At 49.2% G+C, this 16601-nt stretch overlaps 3 protein-coding genes across 5 annotated transcripts in view; all 3 read right to left on the bottom strand.

The window, feature by feature from the left end:
• dusp28 (dual specificity phosphatase 28) overlaps nt 1-2201 on the bottom strand; it is a 7551-nt gene extending 5350 nt beyond the window's left edge. For both annotated transcript variants that reach the window (XM_025002960.2, XM_025002961.2), the window contains exons 1-2: nt 2064-2201; nt 272-300 (exon numbers count right to left, since the gene is read on the bottom strand). The gene's annotated coding sequence lies outside the window, so the exon portion shown is untranslated. The remainder of the gene's footprint in view (nt 1-271; nt 301-2063) is intronic.
• On the bottom strand, nt 399-4036 carry LOC108251335 (zinc finger and SCAN domain-containing protein 2-like). Its single transcript, XM_017441595.3, has 2 exons — nt 3727-4036; nt 399-2453 (listed from the first exon to the last, which is right to left on the bottom strand). The coding sequence occupies exons 1-2, from the start codon at nt 3899-3901 to the stop codon at nt 1267-1269; spliced, it is 1362 nt and encodes a 453-aa protein (XP_017297084.1). The 5' UTR covers nt 3902-4036; the 3' UTR covers nt 399-1266.
• A 2585-nt stretch (nt 4037-6621) lies between these two features.
• On the bottom strand, nt 6622-16231 carry vcpip1 (valosin containing protein (p97)/p47 complex interacting protein 1). Of its 2 annotated transcripts, XM_025002958.2 has the most exons (4): nt 13404-16231; nt 11949-12035; nt 10594-10700; nt 6622-10182 (listed from the first exon to the last, which is right to left on the bottom strand). In XM_025002958.2, the coding sequence occupies exons 1-4, from the start codon at nt 16057-16059 to the stop codon at nt 9517-9519; spliced, it is 3516 nt and encodes a 1171-aa protein (XP_024858726.1). In that variant the 5' UTR covers nt 16060-16231; the 3' UTR covers nt 6622-9516. The 2 variants fall into 2 exon arrangements, with proteins under 2 accessions (XP_024858726.1, XP_017297092.1); XM_017441603.3 differs by lacking the exon at nt 10594-10700 and having other exon boundaries at nt 6622-10289.
• Between the last annotated feature and the right edge of the window lie 370 nt (nt 16232-16601).

The following is a 16601-nucleotide window of genomic DNA, read 5'->3' as shown; positions in this document are numbered from 1 at the left end:
ACCAGCCTGAGCCCAGAACCAGCCTGAGCTCAGAACCGGCCTGAGGCCAGGACCGGCCTGAGCCCAGAACCGGCCTGAGGCCAGAACCAGCCTGAGGCCAGGACCGGCCTGAGGCCAGGACCGGCCTGAGCCCAGAACCAGAACCTGTGGAGCTCAGGGTTTAACCTGAACAGACTTCATGATGACTCCATGGCGACAGCAGCTACAGTAATAAATCTGCACGTTGGCTAATTAGGGCTTTAAAGTGACCCTGAGATGCACCTGTTCTCACCTGATGATGGCTGAAATAGGCTCCGCCCCCTGTGACAGAACACAAAGCAGCTTTAATTAAAAAGTGATGAAATGTTTCCTTAAAAAAAGGACAATGTGTACAAAATACGCAGACGTTTGTTTCTCAGTTTAAGAAAAAATATTTTTATTTTTTTAAATATGCAGGAAGTGCTTGCCATTTTCTCTCCTTTCACAATAAAAGCCATGTGGTAAGAGCCTCTACAGCTGAAACCAGATGTTTACAGATGCTGTATAAAAAGTCAGAACCAGTTTTTCTCCCATGAAAACTTTCCTGCATTGATTTGAACTAAAATGATGACAGAGTCCCACGCTGACATCATGTCACAGAAGACGTTCTGGTGGATCCGGTTCCTCTGCTCCTCTCTGAGCCAGCAGCCACTCAGAACAACCGTCTGTTCTTCCTCTGCAGGACTTATTTATTCTTAAAAGTCTCAAACTGTCCGAAACAGCGAGCCCCCCCCCAGAGACAGAGAATATGCTGCACTGTTGATGCTGAAAGGGATTAAAATGACTCAAACTATATAAAAAAAGGACATTTATAAAACAAAAAATAAATAAGATTTGTTTTGATTCTCAGGTGAGGAGCCCGTACTGATTAGTCAGCTTCTTCATTAATTTGACACCTTGTGAGAATAAGTTGGACTCGTTTCTGAGGCCTGAAAAGACTCCGGAGAGGCCGGTCGCTTCCAGCGTCTGTCCTCGAAATACTGGTCCAATCTCACCTGAGTCCGGTCTTTGTGTCGTCGGGTGCCTACATGTTGTTCGTACCATCGTCTCAGAAGGTGGTGAAGCTCTGAAGTCCTTCCGTCAGACTCATCTTGTCTCCACTGAACTTTTATTTACCTGTAAAAATAAACCCGTCAGTCTGCTCGATAAATAAAAGCTGCTTGTTTTCTGTTTTCTCTTCTTCTTCATTTTGTTGCACATCTGGACTTCCAACATGCAGTCTGACATGCAGCGTCACCTTCCGTCTCTTCATTGAACTACATCCGACTCGTTTTCTTCAGCCTCTCCCACACAAACGGTTTTCCCTGCGGACGTCTCAGGAGGACACAGGTCCCCTTCATGTTGGACCGCCGAGCCGTCCCTCCCTGCAGGACCTCGTCCACATGTTTGGCAGGGGGAAGACTCGGCCCCTTCGTGAGTTTTTAGGTGTTTTTTGAGCATGGCTGCGTATTTGAATCTTTCTCCACACGTGTTGCAGGGGTACGGTTTCTCTCCTGTGTGGTTCCTCATGTGGACCAGCAGGTTGCTGCTCCGGCTGAAACTCTTCCCGCAGATTTTGCAGAAGTGACGCTTCTCGCCGGTGTGAGTCCCCATGTGAGCCGTCAGGTTGCCGTTCTGGGTGAAACTTTTACCGCATATCTTGCAGGAATAGCGCTTCTCGCCCGTGTGGATGGCCGTGTGCCATTTGAACGCTGATAAATTGGTGAATCTTTTTCCGCAGGTGTCGCAGGGGTACGGTTTCTCTCCCGTGTGGGTTCTCATGTGGACCAACACGCTGTAGCTACATCTGAAACTCTTCCCACACGTCTCACAGGAGAAGGGCTTCTCGCCCGTGTGCGTTCTGGTGTGATACTTCAGCGTGGACGCGTCGTTGAACCTTTTTCCACATTCCTTGCAAACATACGGCTTGGCGCCGGTGTGGATCCTGTGGTGCATCTTCAGGTAGTACTTGTTCTTAAAGACTTTTTCACAAACGCCACATTTCACAGAGACTTTTCCCACCTCAGTGTCACTCTCGCTCTCTGACAGAGGAGATAGATCCTCACCGGTTTTGCTGCTTGGGATTTTTGGACAACTCTTCTTTCCCATCAGCTTCGTTTTGCTGGTTGAGCCGAAATCTGGACCCTGTGTTCCTGGCTGAAGTCGGAGCTGATCACCGTTTGGTTCTGCTTCACTCTGATCGCTTTCTTCATCAGTAAGAGGCACCATGAAGGTATCAGCCTCCTCCTTCAGCACAAGCTGCTCCGGCTCCTGAACGCTGCAGAGTTCTTCCTGTTCCTCTTTAATCTGTGGAGCTTCTGGTTCCTCCTGTTCCTCTTTGATCTGTGGAGGTTCTGGTTCCTCTTGGTCCAGACTGAAGCTCCTCCCCTGGCTGCAGACCTGCTGCTCGGCACGAACGTCCTTAATTTTCTGATGGACATGTTTCTGAAGGAGCTCTGAAAGAGAAACATGACAAAACGTCACTAAGAAGAGTTTTAAAACAACACGCCTCCTGGTAAATACTTTAAACTCACGGCTCAGGAAACAACCAGAACAACAGGAAACAGACACTCAGCAGGCAAATCAGACAGAATCTGCTGAGTCGTCAGTAGAATCAGAGAGAATCTGCCGAGTCAGCAAGAGAATCAGAGAGAATAAGCTGAGTCACCAGGCGAATCAGACAGAATCTGCTGAGTCAGCAGGAGAATCAGACAGAATCTGCTGAGTCAGCAGGAGAATCAGCTGAGTCAGCAGGAGAATCAAAGAGAATCTGCTGAGTCAGCAGAAGAATCAGACAGAATCAGCTGAGTCGGCAGGAGAATCAGAGAGAATCTGCTGAGTCGGCAGGAGAACTAGAGAGAATCTGCTGAGTCTATTAAGGCCAACCTAATTTATAGGAGCTTTTGATGCAAAGTCTAAATGAACAAACTTTAATTTCTGAGGATCCTCCTGAACATAAACCTGATTAAATAATCAACTCAGGACTAGTTAATTAATTAAAAAAAACAAATATAATTATCTGAGTCAGCATTCACTACTGTTTTCCTGTTAATAGTTCTTTGCAATTAAAAGTAATTCTGCATAATTTGAGCTGTTTTAACTGTTCGTATATCACATATCATATTCAGCTTGATCAGGAACAGTGTGTTGTGATTTTTGTTGTATGTATTTATTTTAATTATTTAACTTTATTTACATAAATCTAACTGTGGAAACACTGAGATCCTTTCAGTTCCTTCAAAAACACTGTTTTATTTTTTATCTGGCTCAAGAATCAGGCTTTTTGTGTCTTCTAGCATTTAGCTACTGTCTTGGGAACTTTTAGCTTTTAGCTTTGGTTCTGTGACATTTAGCTTCTAGCTACAGTTTGGTTCATTTTAGCTTCTGTTGTGCTTGTTCAGCACTCAGCATTCTCACTATAATGTCACAAAAACACATTTTTTCTATTCATATATTATATGAATATTTTGTTTCCCCCTCCTTTCTATTCAATCATATTAAAAGGCCAACAGAGCCTCCTGAACACGGCCTTCTTAGTTTGGCTGAGTTTAAAGAAGCAGTTTAAACTGTTTGTGTTGTTTTCTCTCCTCCTAGCTTCTTTAGCCTTTAGCATGCTAACCTGATGAGTGCACAGCTGAGCTCGTTAGCATCGTTCAGAACAAACTGTCAGCCTCCTCGGTGACTCATATCAACCTGCTGGTTCGTTTAGACCCCTCAGGTGTGACTTACCTGCCGTGTGCAGCTTTATTTCGGGTTTCAGGCTGATGTTTAGCAGCAGTCTGTGCTGACGGTCGATCTCCTCCTCGTACTGGACGATGGTTTTCTCAAAAACCTCGAAGATTTCGGAGGCAGCCGCCGTTAGCCGCTCGCTGATAAACTCCCTCAGATAATGAACCGAAGTCATTGTTGTCCAGATGCCAGTCAGGCACACGACAGCTCCATTAAACGCAAACTGTTAGCACCAACGGCTAACAGTTAGCTTCTCACTGTTGACTTCCGGTCGTGTGCGAAATTCTGTTCCCCCGTGAAAATCTGTTCCCCCTGTGTCGGGAGCGCGCATTGCAGCCAGAGAGGTGAAGCTGACACCCCACCCACGTCAAAAACTCCAGCCAATAGTCTGAATGGTTAGTGCTCCGTTTGTGCAGGTTTGTGCAGGTTTGGTTTCTGAGATATTAAAAATTATTTTTTAGGTCATCCAGAGTTCACCATCCCCCCATATTGCTCCAAAACAAACCAAAGTGGGCTTGTTCGTTAGTGCTCCGTTTGTGCAGGTTTGTGCCGTTAAAACTGTCGTTTGTGCAGCTTTCGTTTTTGAGCAAGATGGGGTGACGGTGACGTCATCGGCCAAAATTAAAATTTGTAATATCTAAAATGGATAAAATGGATTTAACTTTTTCAAATAAAGAGCAAAAGCTTTCAAACTTGCAGGATTTATTGTTGATGAAGAGAGGAATTAACACAGTTAAGGACTTGCAGGTAAATTAATTTGTTTCCATTTTATGTAGGGGGAACAGATTATTTCAGGCAGCTGAAATATTTTGTTTCCCCCTCCTAACTTTGGCAAATAAAGAGCAAATGTTATCAAAGTCACAGGATTTATTGTTGATGATGAAAGGATTAAACACAGTTAAAGACTTGCAGGTAAATTAATTTGTTTCCATTTTATGTAGGGGGAACAGATTATTTCAGGCAGCTGAAATATCCATTCTGTTCTCTCCTCCCTCCATAACTTTGGCAAATAAAAAGCAACTGTTTCCAAATTCTCAAACATTATGTGTGATAGCATATTAGACATTTCCTTAATCCAGTAATCTGTCATATTTTACATTAGAACAGGATTTATCAAAAAGTCTACACTCTGATCTTTTCAGGAAGTCTTTATTTTTGTGCCCTGCTCTCAGCTAACTTCGCTCCTCTTGTATCAGAAATGAAAAATTATAAATGCACACTACGTGTTGGGAACTTGTGTTTGTTGACTGACTTTTATTTGTCAGGCTTAAGAGACAAAAGTTGAAAAAAGATCGATTCTCTTCGCGTTTAAAATAACACAAAACAGCGTGAAAAGACATCCACACAAGACCTCGTTTATTTATTTATTTATTTTATTTTGATAGCTGCCGATTAAACTGAAAGTTACAACATTGACATGATTATATGAGTAGTTTTTAACCGAGAAATCGATCAGAAGCGCCGTGAAAATGGTCAGATCCGCCGGATCCACCTCTCTGGCTGCAATGCGCGCTCCCGACACAGGGGGAACAGATTTTCACACAAGACCTTCGGAGCTCGGTGGGTGAGCTCCATTTACACGCCGGGGCACTTAACGGTGCTCTGAGCAGACAGGATGTGTTGTGAAGGGGGGATTGGTGACACAATGAATCTTAATCACCTTGAGAGATGGTAACTGTTTAAAATGTATTATTCAGCCTAAATAGAAAATTGTTTCCCCCCATCTGAGACTCCTTGTTTGCCGTTAGTCATCACATCCAGCCGGCTCAAGCGCCGGTAGAAACAACACGAGTGGACCCACTGGGTCAACAACAAACTGCAGTTTGACCAGCAGGTGGCAGCCTTGAGGGCTCAGCAGGAAGATAGTTTCAGAAATAATGTCTTCAGTTCAGCATCTGAGGAGGTTTATCAGCGGCAGGCTGACCGCTGCTGCTGAAGATATCTTCTCAGAGCTGGAGGAAGCGGCAGATCTTCTCCTCAGACCGGGAACCTTCAGCTCGAACCCCCGGATCAAGCTGCGGTGTTACGGTTTAAAGCGTGTTTCTGTTAACTGGCTCCTTCCGGTCTTAGCTGCCCGTGTTAGTGCCTGATTGTTTCTGTAATGTTGTGTTGAGGTCCACACTGGTCCTCTGTGTCTTCAAGGACCAGCCAGGAGACAGGCGGACATGGTTGCTCTGCTGCCATGGCAACCCCGGATTCTGGTCTCTGATTGGACGGTCTGACGTGCCGGAGTCAAAGGGTCTTGGAGGATGAGGAGGATGATGATGAGGAGGGAAATCCTTGTTTCAGATGTGAAACGTGTCATTTAGATAAAGGTAGACCAGGGGTCTGCAAACAGCGGCTCCGGGCCCGCATGTGGCTCATAAGTCCCCCTCTAAGGTCTCTCTGTCGCTGACCAAAACTAACATGAAAATATTTATTATTTATATTCATAACTACTACAGAAAAGACCAGTTTTAGAAGTTTTCCTCTTTAATTCTATGTAAATATGTGAATAATATATGTGATAAAATAAACAGTAAAAACAGAAGTAGGAGACGTTTCGATCAGTCTGCGTTATTCTTTCTAATATCATAAAATATAAATATTAAGGTTTTCTAAAAGATTAGTCATCTGACTGATAATATTGCTTCATTTTAATATTTTAAATTTATATGAAACTTGTTTTAATACCTGAGAGACAAATAAGCTCCTATTTCTCATCCTAAGTGATGGAAAATGAATTATTGAAGTTAAATTAAATAAAAATAAAAGCCTAATTTCTTCAGGAATCTGAAGCCAGGAGGTGGAAACGCTCTTTTCTCTCCGTGGTTTATTGTAAAAACGCCGACGGAGCGCCTGGTGTGTGGAAGGAGAGCAGGTCGGTTCCCAGCAGCGATGACAGAACAGCAGAACCAGAGCAGGAAGGGATTTTATTGTTGGGTCGTGTCACACATGCAAACAGCGATGTCGAAGCAGAGTCAGATTTTATTAGCAAACCAGAGAGAAGTTTCCAAAAAGATCAAAGTGAAGGAACCGAACAATCCGAGTGTCTGTACAGGTCCAAATATACTACAATATGTACTAATATACAGCAGGATCCCAGGTGGACCCGTTTCCTGTTCAGCCTTCCACCGACCTCCTCCTCAAAGTGCCAAGTCTTACATTTACCTTCGATCGGCAGAGAGAGAGCAGGAAGTCCTTCAAATCCCCAAAAACAAAGTTTTAAAGAGTCAAACGTGAAGAAACACTCGTCTGAGGGGAAAGTGCAACAAAACCAGAACCCAAACGGATCAGATCTGTGAGAAATCAAACTCTTTTTTTAAGGCCTGATGAGAATTTCTTCAACAGGAAGAAACGTTTGTTGGCAACAAAAACTGTAAACAGACGTTTATATTTCAGGCAAAAGGAAATATTTGGCTCTTCAGATCGATACGACTCCTTTAGTCCCCTCGTTTTCACACTGAATGTTTTCTTTGGATGAAATAAATCACAGCAATCTGATCAGTGGCCGGCAGAGGGGCTGATTCAGTTCTTCCTTTAGACCCAGATGGATCGATCTGAAGAACAGTTCCTAAAATCAGAATGATCTAACTTCAGCGGAGGAACAAACCAACTCTGCAGCTGCTGGTTAAATTTCTCCAAACTCAAACTAAAATCTGGAACTTGTTTGTTGGTTTGGAGCTTTAACCTGTTAAAGTTAAACCCAGGAATTAGCCTGATCCACCAGCAGTCTGAACCCAAAGCTTCCATCCTGTAAACTCCACTTTCAGCTCGGGCTCAGGTCATGTGATGATGTCACTTCCTGTTTGACCTCCAGCAGAAAGGAGAACAGAGAAAAGGACATGAAGCTGAATTTAGCTTGGTTCAGAGACGTTTAAGCAAATAAAATAAACTTGAAGCTGCTTTCCTTTAGCTTCATGTCATTAAAGACGAGTTCCTGCAGCAAAGAAAACAACCTTTAAATGTTAATAAATGTCTAAAACAGAACAAGTTAAAGCTTCCTGTCGAGCAGATGGAGTCACCACACACACAGGAATTTAGCTCTTTAGTCCGAGCCTGTTTCAGGACAACCTTCGGCTGTCCTTCGGCTGTCGTTCGGCTGTTTTCCTTCTGCACTGACTTTCTGTGGGTTAAACTACTTCAGCTCCAAGCAGGTTGAAGTTCAGACCTCCGAAGGGTTAAACGTGTTCCCTCCAAACTAACGAGACCTGAAGAAACAGAAACAACTGATTCTAGTTACTACAAGCTTTTATTTTGTAGGTTCAGACCAGGGGTCTGCAACCTGCGGTTCTGGAGCCACACGTGGCCCTCAGCAGCTCCTGAAATGACCCAAACCTGAGTAATGGTTCTATTTAAATACACAAAGAGCGGTGCTGAAGCGCCTGCAGCCTGTGAGCTCAGGAACAATCAGAGGTTGAGTTTCCACAGCTTCACGCCTGGATTCAGATAAAAGCTTCTCATCCTGATTGTTTCTCTCTCCACCGAGACTCAAATCCTTCAACATTAGAGTCAAACTGCAGGAAACGGCCTTTAAGGCGTTAAAAGTTAAAGTTAAAAACCAGCTGAAGGTCTGATCTCAGGCGATCAGGCTGCCTCTGTTAGCAGAATATCCCCTGGACCACCTGATGGGTAATAATGTAACGGTCAGAAGGTAACTCCTCAGCTTTGGAGACGCCTGCAGTCTGAATTTTACAGATGCTGAGCTAACATCGAGCCTGGTAGTAGCTGAGAGTCGTCCCCGACACCCCCCCTGAGAGCCTGCTTTAGAATGGGACTGAGCAGCAGAATGTCTCGTTGTTATTTGTGGAGCAGAAACAGAAACGTGTCAGGAAGCAGGGAGCTTCAGAGGCTGGCGCTGCTTCTGCTGAATATCTGGGTTTAAATGAAGTCAGAGGCTTCAGAGCTGACAGACGATCTGAGCAGCAGAGGACTCATCTCTCCCGGGACGTTGGTTTTTGTTTCTCAGATTAAGACTCGGAGCGTCCTCCTCCTCCTCCTCCTCCTCCTCCTCCTACCTGCAGGAATCCACCTGGTTTTCTCCTCACACTGACGCCCTTTTTAAGAATCTCTCACACTTCCTGGACGATGCACGGCACATCGCCTGCAGGCAGAAGGTCTGCAGGAAATCAGATTTCCACAAACATCCTTCAGGCAGAGTTTAACGAAGACAGTTCTAAATGAAAACACCATATTTCTGGAGGAACTCCGTGGTGTGTTGAAGCTTAATAAAACCGTAAAGATTCACTTTGATTTCCTTTAATCCGTCACTCAGAAACAGAATCTGTTTTAGGTTTAAACTCAAATATGTGAAAGACTTTCAGCTCAGTTTACAGGTTGGTCTTCAGGGGTTCACACCAGTCTGATTATTATTCGTTTAAAGTGGAGACATTTAGAAAGCAAGAACTCCAAACAGTCCCACGGCTCCCCTGAGCTCCTCAGCTGACGAAGGCGACGATGAAGAGGCAGGTGAACGTGGCGGAGGCGTGGTGGAGGCGTGGCAGGAGGACAGCAGCACATGAAGACTCAGAGGATCCTGGTCTGGCTCCTGAGCCCTGCAGGAGGCCGGAGACACCGTCCACCAAGTGAAGAGAAAAGCTTATTCTAAAAAGGCAGATTGATGAGTGGGAGGAGCCAGAGTGAGCAGCTGAGGCGTCTCGCAGAGAGACTCTTACCGACTCGTGTCCCAGCAGCAGCGAGGACGGTCCGCTCGCGCTGCAGTCATGCAGGAAAGACAACGCGACGTGATGAAGACCAAAGCGTTAGGACCTGAGGCGTGTCAGGCGGGGTGGGGGCGGGGCTCCTGAGCGATCAGGAGTGATCCATGGGTTCGGTGGTGTTCTGTTCGGCGTCCTGGCTCTCCATCTCCTCCGGTTCCTCCACCTTCTCCTCCGGTTTCCCGGGGCCCGCCGCTCCCGCTGCAGCGGCAGGTTTCGGATCGGGCACCGGCTGAGCGGAACTCGTCTTGGTTCCGGTGGGCCGGTCCTGACTGGCGGCGGCGCTGCTCTGCTGCTCCTTCAGGTGGCGCTCCATGGAGGCCTGGATGGAGGAGACCATCTCCTGCAGCTTCCTCCTCTGCTGCTCCATCAGGGTGGGGTCCAGGCCGCGCCCGTCCTTCATGGTGACGAAGCCCGGAGCCATGCGGACCAGCTCCCTGGTGGTGTCCTCGGGGATGTCCGACAGGTCTGGGGGACCTCGGGACACGCTGGCGCTCAGGTCCACGCCGCTGCTGTGCTGGCGCGTGATAGGCCGGTGCTCAGGAGGGGAGGAGCCCCCGGCGCTGCCCAGAGAGTGACCTTTGCCCTGGAAGGCGGTGACGCTCTGCAGCTGCTCCTTCTTCCGGACCACGCCGCCGCTGCCGAGCCGCAGGACGCCGTGGGACGGACTCCCCTCCCTGCTGCCCCGGGAGGACGCCTCGGAGCGCAGCTGCAGCATCGCCTCCTTCACCAGCTCCTCCACGTCCGGCCCGACGGGGAAGTGGCCCGCGGCGTCCACGCAGAGCTCCAGGCGCTCCTCGGCTGCGTTATAAACGAAGGTCTTCCCGGTCAGGTGGGGCAGCGTGCAGTGCTTCCCGTCCATCAGACCTGAACCAGAGAAACGGGTCAGAACTGTCGGTCTGCGATGGATTAATCAGAGAGTCAGGCAGATTTATGGCAGCTGTGTTTGAGGTTCTACACTTTATGACTAAAAACTGAATTATTGTTTGAAATAAATGAACAATCAGAGATTTACTGATTCCTACAGTGAGGAGAGGAGAAGCAGGAAGAGCAGCGCAGATCTGAGCCTCAGGGAGGCTCCGCTTCAGGCTCCAAACAGTCCGGGTCTGGGTCCGGGTCAGAGTCCGGGTCTGGGTCTGGGTCCGGGTCTGAGCCNCGGCCCGACGGGGAAGTGGCCCGCGGCGTCCACGCAGAGCTCCAGGCGCTCCTCGGCTGCGTTATAAACGAAGGTCTTCCCGGTCAGGTGGGGCAGCGTGCAGTGCTTCCCGTCCATCAGACCTGAACCAGAGAAACGGGTCAGAACTGTCGGTCTGCGATGGATTAATCAGAGAGTCAGGCAGATTTATGGCAGCTGTGTTTGAGGTTCTACACTTTATGACTAAAAACTGAATTATTGTTTGAAATAAATGAACAATCAGAGATTTACTGATTCCTACAGTGAGGAGAGGAGAAGCAGGAAGAGCAGCGCAGATCTGAGCCTCAGGGAGGCTCCGCTTCAGGCTCCAAACAGTCCGGGTCTGGGTCCGGGTCAGAGTCCGGGTCTGGGTCTGGGTCCGGGTCTGAGCCTCAGGGAGGCTCCGCTTCAGGCTCCAAACAGTCCGGGTCTGGGTCCGGGTCAGAGTCCGGGTCAGAGTCCGGGTCTGGGTCCAGGTCTGAGCCTCAGGGAGGCTCCGCTTCAGGCTCCAAACAGTTCGGGTCTGGGTCCGGGTCAGAGTCCGGGTCAGAGTCCGAGTCCGGGTCTGGGTCTGGATCCAGGTCCGAGTCAGAGTGTCTGAGTCTGGATCTGAGTCCGGGTCTGGGTCTGGGTCCGGGTCCGGGTCTGGATCTGGGTCAGAGTCTGGGTCCGGGTCCGGAGCAGTTTGTGACTGGACCACTGAAGACGTCCTGGAGGAGGACACGGTGTAAACCAGGGGGGTCCAGTCCTGGTCCTCAGGGCCTCCATCCTGCAGGTTTTACCTGTTCCTCTGCTCCAACACACCTGATTCAGGGTTAAATCACCTCTTCATGTTCTGCAGAAGCCTGTTAATCAGCCACTGATTCAGATCAGGTGTGTTGGAGCAGAGGAACAAGGAGAACCTGCAGGATGGAGGCCCTGAGGACCAGGACTGGAGACCCATGCTGTAAATAAAGGAGGCGAAGGCTGAGAGCTCCTCCTCTTCCTGTTCCTGTCAGGTGACTTCCACCAGCCAATCACCATCACAGATACTTTACTGGGTTTTATTTCCAGTTATTAAGTTCACAGATGCTTCAGGAACATCAGGTTTTAGTTTGGCTGCTCTCCATCCTGACCTCGGCAGGTGAAGGAAGTGATCAGGTGTGAAATGCCCCCCCCTCTCGTGTCTCAGCCTGCTTGTCTTACTATCAGCTCTGTCATGGAAAAGCTTTCTGTGTTTGTACTTCTAATAAAAACTTGACATATTTACCCAGAATCCCCCAGTGAGCTGCACTGAGACACGTTTTAAAAGAAAATACTGAAATAATGGAGTGTTTGATTAAAGGCTTTAGTTGGATAAAATCCCTCCTCACCCATGTCTTTCTTGACGATGTTGTAGAAGACGCCTCCCTGCTGGAATAAGTGCGGCAGCTTCTTGGCGTACGACCAAACATCCTCACCTGGAGCAGAGAAACATTTTACAGCTTCGAGAGGATCCCGAGACAAACGGAGACTCAGCAGCAGGAAGACATGGAACCAAACCAGAGATCCTCTGAAATCTGACGTTTCAGGAGCTGAAAGGTTCATCTCCACAGATTTCAGAGATTAGTTTCAATAAAAACCCACAGAGTCCACACGGGTCAGACTTAAATCTGTAAAAACAACCTGAAGAAGCTGAAACTGGACTCTTACAGCTAAAAGAACCAGAGCAGCAGCTGAAAGCTAAAAGTAGCCGAAGGTGACAAACAGAGAAGAACGTTCTGGAAGAACTGGAGAATTCCTTCTGGTGAAATATTTATACATGAAGTTAAATATTCTGAAAAGTCTAAAAGCTGCAGAAACCAAAGATCTCCAAACCGAGCTGAGTGTGTTTCTGTACGAGCAGCTCAAATAAATGATACCATGAAGACTTTAACATGAATGCTGCCTCAGAAACTAACAGGAACAGATAATCGGCCCTGCAGAGGTCATGTTTCAGATCCACGCTGCTGGTTCTGACGCTCCGGAGGATCGTTGGACTCCAGCTGACAGGAAGTGCAGCGTCAGGCACCACAGAGCGCCCAGACTGCGGCTCTGTCTGTTTATCTGAAAGCACCAGTGACCTTTGACCTGTTGGCAGGTCTGACAGGCACGGCTAAGTCAGCACATTCACCAAACACACAGCTGCCCTCCCGGCCCCCCCGTGTTTCTGGTCGGGTTCATGGCAGCGGATCAGCCGGCTGCAGACTCCATACCTGAGGTTTGTTTACCACCTGCTCGCTGCAGGAACCAATCAGAGAGGAGAACACACACCTGCTGCACACCTGAACAAGTCAGGACTAAAAGCACGAAATAAACACGTCATAATATTCTAATATTCACAAACACTGACACAAAATTAGAGATGGACCGGTTAACTTTAAAATAAATAAATAAAATCAGCAACTGGGCATGTCTTCATTACCAGGTAGGAAACAGAAGCTGCAGCAGCAGCTGCTACAGTCGGCTCACTGCAACAGCAGCAGCTGCTACAGTCATCCCACTGCAGTAGCAGCTGCTACAGTCAGCTCACTCTCAGAATGCTCCTTCAATGCTGTGAAAACTACTTTTATTTCAGACACACTAATTTTATTTTTATTGATTTTGCGTATCAGCCGTCAGCTTCCCTGACTTCTACAGATCAACATCAGAGAAACTCTAAATAAGAGTTTAATTTGTTTTATTTAATTTATTGTTGTTTATTTAACAGCCGCCCTGCAGAGGAGCAGAAATAAAGGATTTTTGTTCATGTTGCTGTCAGGCTGTGAGGTGGACAGGAAGCGCTCCACATCCCACCCGGCTGCTCTTACCCATCAGGGTTGCTAGGAGACAGAGGGAGGACATCTCCAGGTCGATGCTCTCCTGGAGTTCGCGGCTGCTCGTCCTGCCAGACATCACGGGCTCGTCGCTCTTCGCCGAGTGCAGGGAGGAGTGCGAGCTGGACGCTCTGGTGATGGAGGCCGCGGGGCCCTTGTCCTCGGGGCCCCTCAGGATCTCCACCGTCACCCTGTCGCCGTGCTGCAGCGCCACAGGCTCATTCTCCTCGCCGTCCTTCGGAGGGAGCAGCTCCTTGGGCGGGAAGCCGTAGCGGATGCACTGCTGTGCGGGCGGCAGGCCGAACTGGTTGGAGATGCTCCTCTGCAGCTCTGAGAAGGTGGTGTGGGCCGGCAGCGTCAGCATGGCCTGCCGGCCGTCACTGGTGGTCACACGGATCTTCTTCTCCTTGTTCGAGGAGGAGGAGGGGGAGGAGGAGGACTTGGTAGGGGTGGCCGGAGCTGAAGAGGAGGAGGTTTCTGGAGACCCACCAGGGGAGGAGGTCCGGCCGGGACCTTTCTGTTCCTGCTTCAGTTTCTCAGTCCGTCTCTTCTGCGTGACCAGGGCCTGCTCACTGATGCTCTGCTGGAGGCTGCGCTCGGCTCGGCTCATCGTTAGCTCCTCTTTGTGAAGCGTCTTGGCTTTCTGGCCCGTCAGGATGATCTTAGTGGGAGGCTGTGGGTCCGCCGCAGGCTGAGGGTCCGAGGTGTCGCTCAGACGCTGGGCGTGAGCCCCGTCGATAGAAACCGGGTTGTATTCATCTGGGTTTTTCTTGGCCGTGTGGTGCAGGATGGTGTTGACCACTTTCTGCACCAGAATCTCGCTGCCGAACTCTCCCGGGAAGTGCTTGGTGACCAGCTTCATGGCTACGTCGTACACGTTGCTGTTCAGAACCGGGTCAGCCTCGTACTGGAACCAGTACACAGTCTCTCGCACCACCCGACCCCCCCACTCCAGCGTGATGGGGAAAGCTTCGGGCAGGTTGTCATACTCCTTCCCCTCCCAGTAGTGCTTGAACCCACAGCCGCACTTCCCCCCCTGGGACCGGGTGTTAGTTCTGTCCCCGTCCAGGTAAACCACCGACCCGTTGCCGCGGATGTGGCGGACCGACGTCCCATGACACCAGTTGCAGGTGTTGAGGGCGCTGAGTTTGTAGTCTGGGAGGAGGATGTCTCTCTGCGGGTCGTAGGAGCAGACCACGTTGTTGAGGGGGAAGCTGTAGTTCTTGTCCGGCCGGAGTTGACCGTGTGTGGATTTGGCCAAGTTGTAGAGCTTTCCTCCCGGAACCAGCCACTCCGGCGGGACGTGGAGCTCAGAGAGGGCTCCACAGATAAGGCAGCGGTGAAGCCTGTTCTCCATCACCGACTTCTTGGCTGCTTCTGTCACCTCCTCGGGCTGGACGCCGATTACTCCGGTCCGTCTGTAGACGTACTGGTGCACGTCAGCCACCAGGGACGGGTGGATGCTGTGCTTCTCCATGAACACCTCCTCCATGGCGTTGACCAGCCTCATCAGGTATTTGTCCTGCAGGCTGCGGTCGCCGCCGATCACACAGCTCCCGTCTGACTCCAGCTTGATGTACTTCTTGATGAGCTCCTGAGGAACGCCCCAGGCCTTGGGCAGCAGGCGAGCTGGCAGCTTGGGTAGAATCGTGTTCTTGATTCCCACCAGAGGAACGTAGTGGTTCCTGCCGGAGCTGCTCCAGGCGATACAGATGGGTTTGTTGGGCTTCCCGTCCTTCCCTCGGCACTGCTCCTCGGGCACCAGTCCGGGCAGGAAGGTGGCTGAATAGTCCCCGGAGCTCCTCATCCCGCTCAGGGAGTCCAGCAGGATTACGGGTCGGTGGAGGACATTGGCTAAACCAAAGATGTGGATGTTGCGCAGTCCAAGGGGCACGCCTTCAGGCGGGATAAAGAGGGGGTCGCACTCATTGATGATGTCCTCCCACTCCGCAGCGTCGATAAAGTCCTGGAACAGGGCTTTGTAGTGGCTCAGGTTCTGCTTAAAGTTCTGCTTGAGGTTTTCTCTCAGGGCATGCCAGAACAGTTCTCGTCCCACCAGAGCTCTGGACACAGCGTGGACCAGGCAGTGGCCGTCCCCGTCCACGTGGACTGGAATGAGACACTCCCTGTTGCTGTTTGCCTTCTTGATCTCCTCCAGCGTGTCGTGGAGGTAGATGAGGCTCCCGGACCGGTCCTTGCCATAGCCCATGGTGGTGACATGGTCCGGCTCGATCAGAAAGGCTCGGTCCCCCAGGAGGGAGCAGTCAAAGATGTCCCCCTGGTTCATGTCTTTCAGCAGCTTGGCCTTGCCTGTTTGCTTGTCCATGCCGTACCGGGTGAGCACCGGGGACAGGAGCTTGCAGTGATAATTGGAGAGCCCCATCACCTTCACCAGCTCCGTGCCCTTCTTCGGGGCCCCGGTGACGCCGAGCAGGGCGTTCCTGAGCAGATTGTGGAGCACCACATCTGGATCGGTCACCTCCTCGACGCTGAGCAGGTTCCTCTGCTCGTGGCGCTGGCCGCACTCCGTGCACTCGATGCTAATGGAGCCGTAAGCAGGGAAGAACAGCCTCGCCTGACATTTCGGGTCTGGGCAGGTACCAGACAAAATGCGCTTGTCTTTTTTCTTGGAGCTCTGAAGCAGCGACATTTCCGGGCAAAAGAAGCTTAAAAACGTCCCTTAGCTTCACAGAACCATGGTAATTATCCTTCGGAGAGGCTGTCAGGAGAGCTTTCACTCCGCTACCGACAATTATTTTCCTGAATAACACAAGAACAACACGGAAGCGGCTGTTTTTTCCCTTTAGCGACTGACCGTTGCTAAACGTAAATACGTAAAGCTGTTGCATTGTGGAGAATGTAGTTTATCCTTATATACATTTCTTTTTCAAATTACTCACTTCTTCCAAAGCGGCTGGATTTTATCTGATTACTGTAACGCAGTTACTTCAAACTAAACATTATTCATTTATCTAATCATTACTCACAATTCTCAGAAAACAAACAATAGATGTATATTTGAATTAACTGCATTTCCCATAATGCACCGCGCCACGACGACGTTTGTGTCGTATGAGGAAGTCCGTCAAGCAGAGCGTCCTGGCAGTTTTAGTCTGAAATAAAATACATTCTTGCAAATTTTTTTACTGATTTAATCCCGAAAAAGTATTTAAACACATTTTCATCAGATAC

The sequence above is a fragment of the Kryptolebias marmoratus genome, linkage group LG20 (assembly GCF_001649575.2).
Source record: "Kryptolebias marmoratus isolate JLee-2015 linkage group LG20, ASM164957v2, whole genome shotgun sequence".
Taxonomy (NCBI): domain Eukaryota; kingdom Metazoa; phylum Chordata; class Actinopteri; order Cyprinodontiformes; family Rivulidae; genus Kryptolebias; species Kryptolebias marmoratus.
Note: the sequence above shows the minus strand (reverse complement) of the source record. Positions and strands in the feature narration are given on the sequence as shown.

Coding starts and splice junctions, on each gene's coding strand:
- LOC108251335 (XM_017441595.3), bottom strand. CDS start 3,901: ATGACTTCGGTTCATTATCTGAGGGAGTTTATCAGCGAGCGGCTAACG. Junction 2,454..3,726: donor AATAAAGCTGCACACGGCAG/GTAAGTCACACC, acceptor TTTCTCTTTCAG/AGCTCCTTCAGAAACATGTC.
- vcpip1 (XM_025002958.2), bottom strand. CDS start 16,059: ATGTCGCTGCTTCAGAGCTCCAAGAAAAAAGACAAGCGCATTTTGTCT. Junction 10,701..11,948: donor CATCGTCAAGAAAGACATGG/GTGAGGAGGGAT, acceptor TCTCTGGTTCAG/GTCTGATGGACGGGAAGCAC. Junction 10,183..10,593: donor GCGTGGACGCCGCGGGCCAC/TTCCCCGTCGGG, acceptor GCCGCGGGCCAC/TTCCCCGTCGGGCCGGACGT.